The sequence below is a fragment of the Stegodyphus dumicola genome, chromosome X1 (genome assembly GCF_044657685.1).
Source record: "Stegodyphus dumicola isolate Sdum_Otavi_A_Nest chromosome X1, ASM4465768v1".
Lineage (NCBI taxonomy): Eukaryota > Metazoa > Arthropoda > Arachnida > Araneae > Eresidae > Stegodyphus > Stegodyphus dumicola.
In genome coordinates this window covers 242,482,443-242,502,348 of record NC_140780.1, presented here as the reverse complement: position 1 = coordinate 242,502,348, position 19,906 = coordinate 242,482,443, and the positions used below count along the sequence as shown (strand labels likewise).

The window sequence follows — 19,906 nt, the reverse complement described above, 5'->3', positions numbered from 1 at the left end:
CGAGCCTGGCTGCATGAATGTTTTCAGTGCTGCATGAACGTTTTTCAGTGCGGGCATGAATATGAATCGGTTCCTCTTAGAAAGTGATGCCAGATGACCATCACCTGCTTTGCTGTAGTCAAACAAACTACAGACTCCATTTGAACAGAAGAATTTGTTCATGACTTTCTTATTTGAGTAAACACGTAATTTTCGAATAACTTATTTATAATAAATGTTCGACTTTATTCAAATTTCAGAAACACTTGATTTCCAGTTGGTATTTGAATCTTCCAAAAGCAAATCTTCCAAAAGTGTATGTTCTACACGTTTCTTATCCAGCTGGATGGGGGAAATTAAAACAGATGGATTATTGCAGACTAAGTGACATTTAGAAATGAATGCTTTTAACTTTATGTATAACATCACTCGTGTAGTTTTATTAAGGAAAAGGTCCCAAAGGCCTCCTTTGAGTAAGAAACAAACTTGATGTCATTTTAATGCATATGTAGTAATTATGTAAAAAGTGATACTGTTGAGAAAAGATTTTGTTTAAATGAGAATGAAACTAGTCTTATACATATCCCAACTTTTGATAAATATAAGCTAATATTAATAAAATCCAAACTTCAGTCTCCAATGATCAGAATTTCTGTGTGTATACTTTTGTATGCGTCATTTTGTCTTAAATATTTAAAGCTAGAATGCATCTAAATTTTCTTCCGTGACATATGAAGGAAAAAAAGCCTGCAGTGCCATTTGCCGCTGGAAAGCATTCCAGCGTCTTCTTACGATGCCATTCTTTCACTCCAAGGCTTGTGACTACCAGGGTCTAATATTTTTGCACCCGCACTAGAGGTAATTCTAAATTAAGGACTTGGCAACTATCACTTCTCTTCCTTTTTTGAAACTGTCAACTTCCTTTTTGGAACCTAACAAGCAAGTTAACTGTTTGAGCCCTAATACTTTTAACAAGTATACCAATTACTCATATACTTCTGATTTACGTAGTTCGAAATGTTAAGTATGGTTTTAACATAAAAAATAATCTTTGAATAATTTGAGTAAAATGGCTTTATTCTTTTCATTATTTTTATAAAATCAGAAATGATAACTATTTGATCATTTCTAATCGTTAATATATATCACTTTTTTATGCTTACCAAATTTTAACCATGTTAAATCAGCAACATTTTTAAAACTTTTATCGAATTTCAGTCTTAAACCAATTGTTAAAAACGATTTATTTACAAATATATTATAAAACATTACTTCACAAGAATATGGTCGAAATTTTTTCAAAGAGTTTGAGAGTTTATGCATTTAATAAAGAAAATTTATCAAAGCAATGTAATTTCAAAGTAATTTGGTTCCATGTGACATACACTGACTTTTTAAACTCAGATTTCACATTTTCACAGTATTTGTTGTGTTCTGCTCACAATTATCTTCAACAATGACTTCATTTGTGTTTATGCTTACGGGAGAATCACGTTAAGACCTCATTGACTTATTGTGTTGTTCAGCATTTAACCGATTTTTCAGTAAGGTAAGATAAATGCCTTTTTATACCATGTGATAAGAAACAGTATATGTATTTAATGCAGAAACAAATTAGTCCATATTTTTGACAAAAACATTAAAATGCTTGAGGAGTATAGACTGAGTTTAAATTTAGGGGAATATGAATTGCTTAAAGATAAAAACAAATTTAAACTTTAACATATCTCAAAAAATACTTTTATTAGAAAATTCGGTGTATAATTTGCTCTTACAATTCGAAAACAAAAATACACTGCTGGCCACAGTAAATGCAACACCCTGAAGGAAGCATGCAAATAACATGAAATTTACAACACGCATTAGCGGAGGTGAGATATGCAAATGATTAGAATTTCAGCGCAGACGCACATCACGCGCGCCTGTGGCTCCGTTTCAAAGCGCTATTTAAGGCTTGGAGTTTTCGACGATTTCAAGTTCGGCAATTGTGTTTTTCTTGTGGTTTATTCAAAAAAAAAAAAAAAAAAAAAACGATCAATTATGCCTCGTAGTAAACAGCGATCATCGTTTGATCAAGTATCCGAGTTCGACAGAGGAAGGATAGTGGCCTACCGAGAGTGTAGATTATCTTTCAGGGAAAACGTAGTCGTGTTGGACGAAACCAAACAACTATAATTCGGATATGTGACCGTTGGATTCAGGAGGGTAGGACGGACCGACATGTTCGATCGCATCCACCTCAGTGCACCACTTCACGTGATGACAGGAACATTGTGCGCATGGCAGTGACCGATCGCTCAGTCACATCACGAACCATAGCACAGCACATTCAGTCTGTAACGCATCATCCAGTGTCTGTGCGTACCATTCGGCGCCGTTTACAGCAGGGTGGTCTGTCTGCAAGACGTCCATTGCTTCGTCTACCCTTGACACAGAACCACAGACGTCTCCTCCGCCAATGTTGCGATGAAAGAAGGATGTGGACGGCAGAATGGAATGAAATTGTCTTTACTGACGAGTCACGCTTCTGTCTGCAACACCACGATTGTCGGATTCGTGCCTGGAGACACCGTGGAGAGAGGATGCTGAACAGCTGCGTTATGCACTGCCACACTGGTCCTGCACTGGGTATTATGGTATGGGGCGGTATTGGATATCACTCTCGCACTCCTCTAATACGCATTGCCGGTACTTTAAACAGCCAGCGCTACATCTCCGAGGTGTTGGAGCCAGTTTTCCTTCCTTACCTTCAGGGCTTGCCCACAGCCATGCCATATTTCAACAGGATAATGCGCAACCACACGTGGCAGGCATTGTCCAAGGGTTCTTCGTCAATCGCCAGATTGAAATGCTTCCCTGGCCGGCTCGCTCTCCGGATCTTTCGTCGATAGAAAACATGTGGTCCATGGTTGTTGAGCGATTGACCCAGATTACATCCCAAGCTGCCCCACCGGATCAACTTTGGCAACGCGTAGAAGCTGCTTGATCTGCTGTACACTAAGAACTCATCCAAAGTCCCTTTGAATCAATGCCTAGGCGTATGGCAGCAGTGATCTCCAACAATGGTGGCTACTCTGGCGACTGATTCTGGAAGGAACCACACTTCACAGAAGTCTAAATTTAATCATTTGATACTTGATACTTTGTTGTGATATCTCTTGTCTTTCTTGGTGTTGTAATTTGGGTGGCCAGCAATGTAGTTTTAGTACCGATAACATGATTTAAAAATTAACTGATGATTTAAAAACAAAAATAATTTTTAGTACTGAAATACTGATAGCGAAGAAACCTTAATCTTACACATATATTACAGCTTCCAAGATAAAGGCTACAATGCTTATCAGAAAAATCGGTAAGAACAAGTATTCCCTCTCTCCGATTGAAAAGGGGCACAGTTCCACAGCTAAAAATCAGTAAAAATCTCTGAATCAAATTACTTTTTGAGTGTAATATTTTTGACTTATTTTATTAGTGAAAAGCATAAGGTTTTTTTTTAATATTTCTGATCTTATTATAATAAGACATTACTTCACACTTTTCACTTTTTAAATAAAATCCTTTTTCAAGAATCTCGCAGTTAATGAATAAGATCAAGATCAAACTTAGTTTAATAATATTAAAGGCTGAGAATTCTGTAATAGAAAACCAGAAATTTTTTAGTTAATTAGAAATGAAGTGAATCTGTAAGGGCCAATGCATGGTAGGAGGCTCTGAAACTGAAAGAATCATCATGTAGAATCTCCTATGCACCTAATAATAGTTAAACATTCTTCTCTGAATAAACTCTCAACCTCTCTGAGCACATTTCTAACCATGATTATTTTTAAATGTTTATTAATTGCATAGATATGTTTTATCATTTACAAAATACATACATTTTAAAGCTTTGTTAGATTTAATAAACTAGTTAAGGTTGAGTTAAATTGACATTACGGTTTTAAAATTTAGTTTAACTGATTTGAATTTAAAGCACTTCTTAAAAATTTTACATCTGTTTTATACTACACAAGAGGATGTGACTGACATCTAAAAATATTTGATTTTCATAAAGTTTTGTTAAACTTTTCGATATTAATAAAACTGTATTAGTTTTAAATCAGTTCTAGAAATACGAGTATTACACCTTTTTAATCTTATACTTGATGCTACAGAAATAAAAGTAAAGTTTAAAATGCTGCTTAGAAAAGGATAAGATATGAATCATTTTATATTTTTGTCAGTAATTATCTATTTTTTTTAACATTTAAATTGTTTGCAAACAATATTTTTCGCGGTATGTAAACAATTGTATACACAATTCCTCAGAAAATATTCTGTTCAAAGTGTCAAAGTTAAATTTGATCTTTTGCATGAAAATAACAGAAATGATAACACTAAAAATCAGCGAAATTATAATTAATCTAATTTGGTTTATTTGTTGATTCATTACAGTTGTCTTTCCAGAGGAAGAATTGCCTTCGTGATATTACCTACTTAGAAATTCGTAAAATTTCAGAAATTATCATTTATAAATTTAGTACTCAGACAGACAAATGGAAGGGAAAGTATTGCTGCGTAAATTTAACTATTATTGCAGTATCCATAAAATTGTAAGGGCTTCTGTTAATCTTTCTAACAGAATTCAAAGCCCTCTTTTGAAGAATTGTTTTGAATTTTCTGCAAAATATTCATTTATTACATTATCAAATATTCATTTATTCATTTATTCATTTATTACTGTTCCTCGTGAGAAATTTCTCTAAGAAACATTCAGTGCAGCAGTGCTCTAATAAAAAGTTATTGAAGGATACAGTAATAGTACTCTTAGATGAATGAGCAAGCATTTCAGAATTTCAGAAATTAAGCTTTTGTTTAATCCCTCTTGCAGTATGGTATTAGTGTTATCTTGGTGAAGAATCACAACAGATCTATTGATCAATGCAATTTTTTTTTTTTTTTTTTTTTTTTTTTTTTGATTAAAGCCCGTTTCACATTATCTTCTAAATGATGGCACTACATGTTCGGATTAGGAGTTTCTTCACTTTTTAAAAGTAAAATAGACCACACCTTGCAGATCCTACCATACCTCAGCGCCTTCTTTGGATGAAATTCTAATTTTTCTAAGACACTTAATAGATTGATAGTATTTTTCTGATTTTCTTTATTTGTATCTAAAACACGAGTGTGTATCTCTCGGGAAGGTTTGCATGAAGATATATCTCCCATAAGGCAGATAGACCTTGTGTGTTTTATTACGTTAAAAAGAGAAACGAAAGCTGTGAGAATTGATTTCTCTTATGGGCTCTACTACTGTCTTTTTCATGTTTCTCATCTACAGTCGTAATGCACCGTAAGGTAGATTCCGTTTCCTTTCTGTAAATGGTAGAGGGCAATTTGGTACTCGTTGCTGAAGGTTTTTAATTGCGAATTTGCATAGAACCGAAGCATCATCAGAAGAAAACTGCCCTACTCATTTCAAGTGATCTATTGCTATTAACCGAGCACTGTGAAGCCTCTCTACTCTATTTTTGCTAAATGATATCTAAATTTTTAACTTAACAGCATCCTCAATCCTTGTTTGTTTTATGTTGATTTATCTGATTGAGGCAAAGCACTCCAGAGGTATCTGCTTGAGGAGAGGGATGTCTTCTTGGAGGACTTTCTAAGCTCAGTCATTGTCTTTCATTTCTCTTGGTTGCCAATTTTAAGGCTTATTAGATTTTAAATTTCCACTTCAGAAATTAAATTAATAATTCTTAAATCCTTCCTTGATGCTGATGTTCACTGACAACACCTTGGAATATTCAAATCTTTTGTCTGACTGACCCCTGAAGCATTTCCGTGAAAAGATCACCTTTATATTTCCTTACACGAGTGATAGAAACCTTCGAATTAAGATCAGTAACATGAGCTTATTTTACTATATTTCTGTTTTTAACTTTGAATTTTCTCTTGAGAGGTTAGGGATAAAGGAAACGGGATGCGAGACCTTCGGAGATATCTACTAGGATTCCCCTGGAGGGAGTTTCAGGGGGGATGCGGTGAGCAGTTTATTTTGCAATTCACTATTTAGTATTAGCTTATGAATATAAAAAAAGCTACTTTTATTCCAGTTTTGGTATTTATCAGGTTATTCCATATTTTTGTTGTTTAGTTAACAAAACACGTTTGAAAGTAATCTAAATTTATATATTTTTTTCAAAGGCGAGGAAAGAACTTCTAGTAGTGCTGAAAGAGATGCATGGCACAAAAACGGTTGAGAACGTCTCAGTTAGCTCTCTGTGCTCGTTAACCCACAACAAACTGATGTTAAAAAAATACAGTGGTATTGCATTATTTATAACTTAAGAGTTCTCACATACCTAAGGTAATAAAAATGAAATGTAGATTAGTACAGTCGCAGAGAAACAGACGTATTTTGAGACACACAGTTTTGCATGGGAAAATTATAATAGATAACATCGCGCATAGAAATAATGTAAACTTACATATTCCTTCTCTGTTTCATATTCCGTTACATATTCCTTCTATGTAAAATCTGAAGTGCAGCATTTTATTTCCTTTCCGTTACATAAATGGAACAAAGGACTCTCATAGCGCAAAATCTTCACAGTAATATTTAAATTGGAGTATATCATAGAATTACAGAGCAAACTAACTAAAAATTACATATTTTCTTCAGATTATTAATTATTTTGTAATTTGGAGTAGAAAGCATATTCGTCAAATAATATTTTAATATTTTTTTAATTTGAAGAAATGATTTATAGGGTATATTTAACTCCAGTGGTATAATTTACCTATTGAGTAGCTATCTCAGAATATTAGACATGCACTTTTTTTTAAATTTAGATGCTTAGGTAATCTTAATAATGTTAAATGCATTTATTTTCACATATTTATATTAATTATTGCGAACCTTTAGACAACTATAATAGCATTTAATAAACATTAAAAGGCAACAGAATTTGTTTTCCTATCACAGGGAAAAGGGGGAAAGTAGGAACTGCCACTGAAAACTAATGAATTCATTTCATTGTTCTTCTATTCTTCCTCTATCGAAATAATATGCTTACTCAATATCATGAAGAATGAGCATATATTATATGTACATAACCACGTTACATACATATATCTATATTTAATTATTAAATTTTTGTCATTATTTCCTAGGAAAGAGAATGTAAAACTATTGTAAATTGAGATTAGAAAATGGTAATACTTAAGAGGACATAGATTGTACGAATTTGAAGCATACTATTAAAACTGTCAAGCTTCTTTTAAGTTTATTAGAAGTTTTTAATAATTTATCACAGTCCTCTTACGTATTACGTTTCTTAATTTCAATTTACAGTAGTATATATTTATATATGAATTATAAATAGATATTATCCACTTGGAAAACGAAGAAAATATAAACGAAGAAAACATAATCTAAAACTTAAAGTAATCATAAAACTAATAAAAGATGACTATTGGAAAATATAGAGCTTAATATACAATCCTGCTAAAAAAATAAGTAACAAAGGCAAGACATGAAGTAAAACAAAAACTATTTAATATGTATGTGTGAAAGTAATCCAAGAGGTTGATATGACATTACTAGGCTGCATAGCAAACAATAAAACAAAGACATACAAAAATCATAGGTATAACGACCATTATATTGCGAAAGACAAAATGGGTCAGAAGAATGTGCAATGGAAGCATCACGTTACTAACGGGTATGATATCCTCTAGTTGAAATGCATGATTGATAACTGCGAGGCAAGCTGGCAATAGTGTCGTTGATCGCTTGTTGTGGTCATAGCTCCCATTCCTGTAGTAAGGCATGTCGGGTAAGGGTAACTGGTGGTAAATTGCGACTTGTTTATCCATTGTCCTATCATATCCCACGCATATTCTATGGGATTCGGTCCGATAATCTAGCAGGGCACGGCAGATGTGGAATGCTTTCACTCTCCAGATAACTCAACTCCGCAACACCGGAGCTCTATACGAGTGGACGTTATATCGCGTTATATATATATATATATATATATATATATATATATATCGCGTTATATATCGCGTCGGTACGCATTGCAGCGATAAGAGGACGCACAAGAGGGTGCAGAATTTCATTGGAATATCGGATGCCTGTGACCGGAACCACCAGGAACCACAGACATCGGTGCGGCCATTCGTTGCTATCCCAACCCATACAAGTAAGCCTTAATGTAACGTCTCTATCGAGGATGTTTGCCACACGACAGCGTGTCTCTAGCTCTTGCAGGAATCGTTCTGAACGTTTAATCGAGACTGATTCCTAAAGACCAAGTGGTCCCACTGCAATTTAGCAGTTGGAATTCTGGTCGACAACTTTCTTGATAGCGAAAACATCCAGCGCATGCTGTGGCCCGCTCATACTCCTAAATGTAATAATATTGAACATGTGTGGGATTAACTCTGCAGGCAAAGAAAATAAATCATTCCACTTCTTAGCAAATGGAAGCCCATGCTTTCCTCCAATCCACTTGTAGAATCATTGGATTATTTTGAAACAGGAGACCTGAAAAACATACAGTGCCCTCGCCAAGACTCAAACTCAGCACCTCTAGAATACGCATCGAGTACGCTCCCAATTACACAGCGAAGGCATGCGGAAAGGAGGGAGAAAATACCTTATACACTCAGTTTATTTCTAGCAGTTTAAATCTTTGTGCTACTACTGTATTTTGGTGTCCTGCAATTGTCTTTGTACAGTGTATTTCTGATGTCTAAAGTGTTGTCTTTGTACAGTGTATTTCTGATGTCTAAAATGTTGTCTTTGTACAGTGTATTTCTGATGTCTAAAATGTTGTCTTTGTACAGTGTATTTCTGATGTCTAAAGTGTTGTCTTTGTACAGTGTATTTCTGATGTGTACTATTTTCTAATACTGTACTACTCTAAGTGTATGTTCTGCTGTAAAGTTATTTGAGTATTTGAAATAATGTAATAATTATGTAACTATGTCCTGAGCCACAACGGCAACAATATTTCAGCAACAATAGTGTTGCTTGATGTGTCTTCTAATGCTAGAGATGGGGAGACGCCGCGAGACAATACCACCTAAACTCTTGGTAGAATGATGGTATATTCGTCTCCCGTCAACTGTCAGCTATCGGTCATATGCATGTTTCCGTTTCTCCGTACAGAGCATCAAAAAAACACTTTTTTACGTTTGGGGGTTTCAAAACTTTCTGCATTTTCCTGAACAATAAGTGTCCTTTATTCTGAATAGTGTGGCAACAATATTTTATCCTGCTTAATCTCTATCTCCCATCTCCGCTACGTTTCAGTTTAAAATCTGTGCCTAGTAATTGTTCAGCAGTGTGTGTATATATATATATCTATATATATATAGTATAACATCAACAGAAAAGCAAGCTTTACAAAGTCTAAGGACAGCTAGAACTTAATACATGAATGTATATAAGAATAGAATCGTCAAAAGAATTTAAAAATGTCAATGAGTTGCATATTTCTTATAACATCCCTTTAGGGGCTGGTGCCAGCAGATATTGTAAGAGGATAACCATATTTCTGAATTATGAACTGAACAATCAAATGTTGCTAAAAATTAAACTCAAATGCAATATTTTTCCCTGATTTTGCAAAAGTAGCCAATTGCCTATAAATGTAGGTTAACTCCTATCTCCTAAAAACCAAACACGTGATAGAAACCCCACTATACTATGCAAATTTAAGAGAACAATAAAACTGTCATAATATAAATACATAAATGAAGTTGAGGTGGAAAACTATTTGCTAAAATGATTAAGAACTGTAGCATAAAAATCATAAGATCGCAATGGAAATATTTTGAAAAGTATAACCTTGGCGCAAATGATAGAAAATTTCATAAAATATAATTAAAAAATTAACTAAATATATTTATTTCAAACAACAAAAAATAGATAAAGCAACATACATAGTATACATATATAAACATATATATATATATATATATATATATATTCATAACATATATATATAGTTATACATCATTCTCTCTCTCTCCAATTTAATATTAACTTTAGATGCTCTAAGTATATATATATATATATGTATGTATGTATGTATGTATGTGTGTGTGTACGTATGTGTTTGTTTATGTGTGTGAGTAATAAATTCTATAGATATTTGATGACATTTTAAGATTTATATAGAATGATAGAATTGCGTATATTCATATGATGACATCACCAAGAAGAACTTAGAAGACGTAGCATAGATATAACACACAGTTTTATTACCTGAAAACTAATTCTTTAGGACACATAATTATTCTTTTTACACATCATCATTATGAATGTTAAAAGCACCCCATAATTTTATAACTTGTTACATCGTTACACAATGGATGAATCGGATGAATGCTCATTTCAGAAAAAGGATATGTTTTTCTTTGTTTAAATTTTGGACTGTAATTGGATAAAAAAAATCCGAAAGCCGTTTCTTTGTTTAAATTTTGGACTGTGATTGGATAAAAAATATCCGAAATGCTACTCTTACATATTGGCTCAATTTGGATTAATTTTCAGATGACGCATTTTATATTCCAGGAAGGTTACGTAGCCAAATAAAAGGACTACCACTAAATTAAAGTTAATAGTTTTCTTTCACATTTTATATCTCATATATGCCTTTTTTAAAAATTTTTAGGGAAACAATATCCTTCTCGAAGTCCTCATTTTTTTCTCCTTTACTTGGATTCAATATTGTAACATTCGTATTTGGATTTTTGTTTTCAGCATACAAAATGAAACAACCCAGCAAGCAAGCTAAAGGAAATGGGGCTAGAAATTTTATCGTTGCTCTTCAACGTTAGATTTACTCTTCTTTTCCGCAACAAAATTTAGCAATTTTATCTGCTTAAAACCTCCGGCGCAGTTTCTTATCAGTCTGTTTACAGTTTCACACAGATAATCAAATAAAACAGCTTCTTGTAATTCTTCTTATAATAGGCATTTCTCAATTAGAAAATAGTTTCTTAAATCCTTCGCTTTGGAATAGGCATTTATGACACTCTCATAAAAATATGAATCACTTTTACAAGTACTCTTAGTCGTTAAAATTTATACAAGTCGGCAAATTTTACACATGGAAGCTTCTTTAAAAGCTTTTTAAAAACTTAGAGCTTTCCAAAAATGCAATAAAATGCTTATTGAAAAACATAATAACATAGCAATCAATGAAGAAAATGCAAATACTGCAAAACTGAATGACATAATTATTCGCATAACACCTGAGAATTTTTCATAAACAATACTGAATGCCATAATTAAATGCAATTTTAACGTCATTTTCCCTATTGCAGCTCAACATTTCTACCGTTTTTAAAATTATTACACATTATAAAGTACTATAAGCTAAGTATTCTAAACGTTATAGCTTCAAAGAGAAAGATGTGCGTCCAAAAATTCGAAATTTGATTATGAAGTTTAATGGAGGTTAAACATATAGGCACCTATCTCGGTTAAAAAAGGTGTAGCAGGATTTCAGATAGTAATACGGAATTACGAAGCTTAGTCCACAGCAGTAGTCTCTTGAAATTTCGACAAAGGCTTTTCAGAATATTGACAGTACAGACTATTCATACCTTGAGAAACTACGTAGCCAATCCAAAACAAGAGCGCCAAAATTGCCTGGAAATATTTTGCAAGACAGAGGCGCAGCTATTCATTCACGATTTATCAAACCACGAAGTAAAGCAAGGAAACCGTAACTAATCTTTTTAGACGTATTGGTCCACGTGATATACCACCATTTAAACAATGCCTAGTATCATTTTCTAGTCAATTTCAAGAGATTTCATTTATTAAAGCACTAGATAAAAGAAAAACACAACTTTTTGATAAAAGCACATTTAATATATTTGGTTGTGAGGGGCTCAGTAAGATTTCGAATAAAAGAAAAAAGAAAAATAGAAAACATTGTGTTTAGAGTGAAACATAGACGACATGCAATGATTTGGATACCAAGAGCCAGGACAGGAAGCCAAACTGACTGTTTCCACTAATAGCAATAAAGACTTTGTACAATATTTGAATATATTATGTGTCAATGTAAGACGAATGGTAAAAAATTTGTTTGAACGGCAAGCACACGCAGATAATCGGCTTAAGAAAAAGGAATGCCATCCTGGCAGACTTTTTAATGGAAACTAGTTCGCATTTTCTTTGCACATACAGAAAACGCTGTATAAATTCCATACAACCAGCCAATCTGGTAAGCTACGAACCCAGAACAAACTGACAGTGATCTTTGCTATTAGGTCACTTGTGCTCCTGTGGATAATATTTTTTTTCCAATGGTAGATTGTGAACAATTACAAATGTAACCCAATCTATTAATTTATATAAGGCCGGATTTGGTGGTCTCTTTATTATGGAGGCACTTAATAGGTGGGACACCATCGCCTTTCCTATGAAGGGACGGACAGTTACAACCATGCCTTCTGCAGGATTCGAACCCAGACCCTTCGGCATGGCAGTCAGCTTCCCTGACCACTATACCAACTGAGCGGCTCCTATGGATAATATAAAAACTGAGAAAAAATAAACCTTCCAACAGTGCATTTTTTAAGGACATTATTTGGATTGTAAAGAAGTTTCGTATTAACTCGAGCGAACATTTTTTGAAAGGTATATAAAATGACATAGCGAAGCGAGTCAGGCAATTTGGTGTATCAAACTGAAAAATCTCTGAAAGCTGATTTACCCTAGCCATCTTACACCGGATAGCGGTAAGTGTCGTATCGAAGAGCCCGGGTTCGAATACGTGAGAAGACATGGATGCAATTTGTCTGTCCTATCACAGGCAACGATGGCCCACCTATTAGGTGCTTCCATAATAAAGAGACCACCGCTTCCGGCCTTAGTAGTAAAGAACGCCTATGAATAGCTATAGCCCACCATTGGTGAAAAAAATGATTTTCCCTATTAATGAAGCAGAATTGCCACAGAAACTATAAATTAGACCTTGCTTTTACAGTATCTAAGTATTACATAATCAAAGGAAAATCAGAAATAAATTGCTTTAAAATATTATTAAAAATTTTTCTTATTTCGTACACAGTCTTTTTGTACGCGTTTTGGTGAAGTTTAAAATAATAGTTTTTCCTAATAAAATAGTTTTTTTTTTATTTCTTAAAAATATCTGTTGAATATTTTTTCTTCTTCTAAGAATGTAAGTATTTTAAAGATAAATCATATTTCAATATCACGCTGTTTATCAGTATGTTATATTTTACGGTAGAACTAAAGATCTGTGACTGACAATTTATCCCTGTGAACTCAAAAGCTAGCTTTACTTTGCAAAAACCTGAGAAAGCCACATTTATTCTTTCATAATATTTTATGAATATATAAGATAATAATAATGTAATTATATTTAAATATATTTTAACTTATGTCTATATAATGTAATAGATATATCTGATATAAAGTAATAGCATAGTAAGGTTTTGATGGTTTCGGTAAGATTTCGAATTAAAGAAACGAATAAATGAAAATGGAAAATCTTTTTGCAATCAGAAAAGATGATGTAATGATTTGGGAATCAGGAACACATTTTGAGCTATGAAGTTAGACAGACTGGTTTTGTATAAAAGGCACTGAGGCAGTCATAATAAATGAAACTTGAACTTCCATTGAAATCATCATGTCTATGAAAATTATTTGTGCTACAAGTAGCCTGATTGACTAAACTCGCTAGACAATGGCACTTCTTCCAGCATTCTCTTCCCGATAACTAAGCGGGTTGGGGGTTTTCGTGGTTTTACTCATGTGTAGCGTAAATAGGACTCACTTTCCTTCAAAAAGGCATACTTCCCTTTGTACACACTAATTATATTGCCAAAGACAAATCCTTCAATTCAGTGCAAAACCCAAAAAGTAGGAAATTCTCTCATAAAACTTTGATGGAGTGGAAGAAAGGTAGTTTCGATGTTTTAACCAAAGAAGTACCAAGAAATGCCCCCGTCAAGAAAGAATAATTATTTTGTACAGAGACAGAAAGTTATATGTTTTTAAACTTGCCATGATGTTATTTATCCCCAGTCAAATGCATAAATCTTCGGCTTACTTTGTGGCCTTTTGTTAGTAAGTTTCGATACAGAACATTTAAATATAATAAAAAATAATCAGGACTGAAATATAAAACTTAAAATACGCACGATCTTTTATTTTTCACAAGTACTTCTATACGTTTTGCAGCTAACATACTACTACAACTGATTTGCAGGCCTAAAATTCTTTCCCAGTTATCTGGAGCAGAGATTCCCAAACGTTTCCTTCTAATCAACCCCTTTTAAAAGTGTTTTCTTTATTGACTCCTTTACATTTCCCTGCATAATATACGCAACATAATCATAATACAAATAAATACACACAAATAACTTATCAGGCTCTTTTATGCTAATTAACCAGTTATTTTATGTTTTGGAGCTTTCTTGTCACCTCTCCGTTCCGTTTTACCGCCAAAACTCAAAATTAGTTCGCATGTATTTAAGGTGAAGATCGTGTTCTGCCTCTCGAGGCCACTTTACTAGGTTGCTAGGTAAGATAAGATTTGCAGTCTTCGGCCTTGCATCATAATTGCCGACAGTTGATATCCACTCCGGTTAAGGTTTGAGCCAACTTCAAGTTAATTGATTTGTATGGTCATCGTCTACTAGTTTATTTTAATTTAACTTAGATTTGAATTTATTCTTACTTAAGTTATTTCGTCACAAGTGGTTGGCTGAGTTGTACTCATAGAGTGCGTCATCTGTTCTTATTTTAGTTTTAAATAAACGGTCTTTTACACTTTCCTCAAGTTTCAGTTGTAATTTTAGACTCGAAAATAATTCGCTTAACTTTTACCAAGAGTCTGGACACTTTGGATGATCGTAAAATGCACCAGATGTGACAAGGTTAAAGACAACAGTTAGACTAAGAATATGGACAAAAGTTTTGAAAAAATGGTTTAGTCGATTTATATCTTCTTATTTTTTGTATTATTGTCATTTTTTAATTTTACAAATATGAAAAATTTTCACAAATAAAAAAATACTGCTTTTAATTGTACAAAATTTCTATTTTAATTAATAACTATTCCTTCCTGTACTGATGTAGTTTGTTTAATATTCGGCATGAAATTGCTTGACTTAATTCTTAAATTGCCTCGTTCAAAAATATTCAGACTGTTCCTTCTTTTCCTTAGTAAACTGTTCACTTGACCTGAGCCTTCTTCCGACTTGGTAAGGAAAGAAAAAGTAAATGTTGTTCGGTAACTAATTTTAATTTGGGGATATTTTTCTCAGATTATTATTAAATTCCTTAGCGTACACATTTGTTTTAATTAAAACTTGTGCTTGAACATCCTCTTTAAAAGCAATCGACTGTTCTTGTATCATAATATGAAGATAAAATAAATGGCAGTCCTATGAGCCATGTTGCTACATTCATATTTTCAATATATTGGAAGTAAACATCAAACTTTTTTTTTTTTTTTTTTATTTTACAAAAGCCAGTATATAAGAATAATTTTGGGTTGTGTTTGCTTCTGCTTTTTACATTGCACTTTGTTTTCTTAAAACACATATATTTAAAAATATCTTATTGATTTTTAAAATATACTAAATAATATTTTTGTATTTTCTACCTTATGGGCCCACCAGCGGCCGAGCGGTAAAGTCGCTGAACACTGGTAGTTCGGTCCGAGGTTCGAATCCCGCGAACGGGCTGGCTGCATGGGCGTTTTCGTGGTTTTCCCCATGTGTAACGTGTATACGAGCCAGTTTCCCTTAGAAAGTCCTCCACGAAGGCATCCCTCCTCTTAGGCAGATAGCCCTCGAGGCTTTGCCATAATCACACACACACACATTTCTGCCTTATGCTTATTTTATATGATTTCTTCCTTACTACACGATACAGCTTTATATCAGTAAAGAATTGATTATCAGTTTTACAACTTTAATAATTTTATTTTAATAATTTCATTTTTGTAATCAATAGGATCTTCATTATGCTGATCAGTTGCCCATACGTATTCGGCTGTTGGCAACCAGTCGATCTCTTGATCAACATTGAAGCCTTTTAAAATTTCATCGACCCCCAAAGGTCAATAACAAACCCGCTGGGGCCCCTTTATCTAAAGGGATGCTCAAATACGGTTCAAGTATTTTTCATGAATTTCAATGTATTTCTCATTCAATCTCAACGTATATTTTTTGATGAATTAGGGGGAAAGCACTGAAAGGACATTTTCTTCGACTACCAGGAACTCAGGAATAGGTTTAATTTTAATAAAGTTTTAGTGCATTGCAATCAGTCTTTCTCCAGTTATCTCCATCTATGCTATCTTAGCAAGAGAATGCAATGTTCCCTTAAGATAAGCTAGCTGTTCATCAAATAACAAATTCTCGGAATCTGAATCACTTGTTTCATGGGCGGAATTTCGCATTTGCTCCAACCACTTGATCTAGAGCATCACATTCAACGTTCATCAAATCATCGGATGGAATTTCTTGTAAAATCCGTAAAGCCTTTTCTTCTAACACAGCTCGCTATATTTTCTCTAAAATAAAACTTTGGCTCCATTAATGCATATACAGAAATATGCAATATATATATATACTTAATCACTAGTGGTAACATTATGAAAACTTCTGTAATGTAAGTAAAATGCAATATAAAACTTCAAACATTTCACAAAATCTATAAATTACAAAATTAATTGTCAAGAAATAAAAACATCAGATAGCAATCATTTTTCACCGTTTAGTGCGTACATGTAGACTATTGATGACCTTAAGAAACAAATTACAAAAGAAAAACATTAAGTGTTATAATACGAACAATCAAGTAAGGAAATGCTATCCATACATTGCAGCTGTTAGTCTAAAATTTGAACAAATTTTTCAGAAACCGCTAGCGATCAAAAATGATATATTAGCCCTCCTTGTATTAAGCAAGGAAGGATGAGCAATGTTACGATTTTCGGAAATCTTCTAAAACTAATTTGCGAAGCAAAGTCGAATCAACAATTAGTTGAGAAAAAATACAGGTAATATATAATTAAATAAAATTTTCTCTCCTTATACAACTTGATTAAATTTTTAATTTAAGAATATTTTGAAAGCCGATTTAAATCTTTCCCTGACTCCTTTTAAAAGTCACTCTGCTAAATACGTCCCTTTCAGATCAGTCCTGATACAGACGTACTATTGTATCAGGACTGATCTGAAATCGATCGGTTTGACTATATTTTACCTTTTCTTACAGGTACGTAAAATACGTTATTAGTTTATTAATAATAGGAAAGTACCCAAGAACTATTTAACTTTGAGCAAAGCTAGCCTGAAAGCAAATGGAAATGTAGAAACGATTTACATCTGTTAAAAACTTACTTCAAAGACATATTCTCACAGAAAAAGCATTACCTTTTTGAAAATAGTTTTAAAAAATATATATATTAAAAAGAAAATTCTTCAAGCTATTGCCTATGAGCTATATATATATGCTTTATTATTATGTATATATATATATACAGGGTGTTCGGGATAAATTTGACATATTTATAATTGATTATATTTTTCCGTAGGTTGGAGGTATTGACACACACTACTTGTCATTTAAAAGTTTGGACCCTTCTTCATTCATATACAAGATGTCAGAAAGGATGGATGACTGGAACCCACCTGAATCATGGAAGAGAATAACTTGCATAATGATGATTCGTGCCAGCCATCAAAATAAGGATATTATGGCTGCTGCCCAATGCTCCATGAACACAGTAAAAACAATCAGACATGAACTAGAGACTTGCAGTGGTGATTATGACGATGTAGCAAGAAGAAAGATCCCTAGCAGACGATCTGATTGCGTTCGTAGAGCAGAATTCCTCGCAAATCTGCAGGAACAGGTGTTGAAGAACCCTGGCATTGGAATTCGAGCTTTGTCGCGTGAAATGAATGTCGCAGCCTCTATTATGAAGCTTGCACTCAATGAAGACCTTCGCTACTACTCATACAAGCGGATTTTCTTTCTCCTACGAAACTGTCAAATTTATCCCGAACACCCTGCATATAGATAATAATAAAGCAAAATGTAAAACCATAAATAATAAAAATTAAAAGTTGAGTGTATTTAATTTAATGCAATTTCCTTCTCTATTCACAATTTAATGCTAGTTCAGACCTTTTCATCAGAAAACTCTCAGTTTAATTATTAAATGCTCGGATTTGTATTAAAAAGTTATATATTTTTCCTACAACTAAATAAATGTGGTAAGTGAAGTAAAGTAGCCAACAAAAATATTCCGTTAACAGCTTATAGGGTATTTCTCCCGCCTTCTTAACGAGCCTTCGTGGTGTAGTGGTTTGCACACTGCGCCAGTATTCCAGAGGCCCGTGGTTGGATTCGCGGCGAAGGCGGTTGCTCATTTTTCATCTCTCCGGCTTTTCCGAAATCCTAATGTCTCTACCAGTGGCGCCCGAACTAAAAGGGTGTTGGATGATGATTCTCGTCACCCAGGATTCAGCGATTGGGTCCCTTACCCCGGTCGCCCTTTAAAAATGGGAGTATATAAGGTTCTTCTCCCGCCTTCTTAACGAGCCTTCGTGGTGTAGTGGCTTGAACATTGGGCCGGTATTCCAGAGCTCCGTGGTTCGATTCCTGGCGAAGGCGGTTGCTAATTTTTCATCGCTCCGGCTTTTCCAATTAACCTAATGTCTCTACAAGCTTCTTATTGGGAATCTTCGCAATCTTGGAAAACTGAATACTGAGAACTATTTTACCGCCAGGATTACAAAATTCTATTAAGCAAAAAAAATTGACGCGTATGCAGACAAATATTTTACTGCTATATTAAAAAAAATTATAATGTTTTATATAATGCAGTTCATTATATTTCGATATGTGCACCATTAGCTGCTCGACGGACGGTATTCAATTTCAATCAACGTCTTTTGAAGAACCTCCTGAGTTACGGTGCTAGTTGCAGCTGTTATTCGACGTTTTAGGTAGCTGATATTGGTAATATTTTAAACTGTAAAGTATGTTCTCAATGTTTGCCCAGAATAAAAAGTCCAAAAAAGTCCAATGGTGTAATATCTGAGTTTCGTGAAAGCCTCGGGATTGGATCACCCATCCAAACCAAGAGATAGGGAACATTTCATTCAAGGCTATAGGCACAAATACAGCCAGCTAGTGAAATGAGACAAAACTTTCATTATTTAACTCGATTTGAAAAGAAGAATTATTTCCTTAAGCTTAAAATTTCATTGTGCGATCATGGTTTCGAAAACCCAGCATTCTTTTTCAAAGACCCTATACTTTTAAACCGAGATCTTTCTGCTGGTCCCTGTATATCTATCACTGTTCTACAGTTTATAGTGGGTTGGCTGCCAACAATAGTGGAATGAATGAAAACTCTGAACATTACTAATTATGTCACGAACACTGAACGTTACTGGCTGAATGGGGTTTTCACATTTTTCTATCATACATGCGCAACTTAAAATCACTTTCCCTTAGAAAGTCCTTCACAAAAAGCAAATCTTCTAAGGACTGCAATTAAATTACACCACGACGGATGTTTTTTGAATTTCATTAGTCCTAATTGTTGAAAATATCCAACATCTCATCCCAAAGAACTAATTATGAGATTTAAGCAAAACTTTTATAAAATGAATGGAAAGACACTCCGGCAAGGCAATGCGATTTCCTGTTTGTATTCAGAGACATTTTTTCGCAAGCTTACATCAGGGCGATTCGAATTTTACTATTCGCTTCTTAAAGTTATTTTAATATCGTAATTTTGAGTTCTAGAAGTAACTGTGAGTGAAAAAAGGAACGTAATTCATCACTTTTCCCGTGTTACATCGCTAGCCAAAAACGCGAAAACATGAGTTTATTTTTAGCTCATTGTAAACTGCG

General features: G+C 33.7%; 1 protein-coding gene across 1 annotated transcript in view; it reads left to right on the top strand.

The window, feature by feature from the left end:
• Window positions 1-18,416, top strand: part of LOC118184293 (protein phosphatase 1 regulatory subunit 3C-like) — a 51,679-nt gene extending 33,263 nt beyond the window's left edge. Inside the window, exon 3 of the mRNA XM_085807307.1 lies at window positions 17,571-18,416. Coding sequence (XP_085663433.1) covers window positions 17,571-18,062 — 492 coding nt within the window. The 3' untranslated portion in view covers window positions 18,063-18,416. The remainder of the gene's footprint in view (window positions 1-17,570) is intronic.
• The last annotated feature ends 1,490 nt before the right edge of the window (window positions 18,417-19,906 follow it).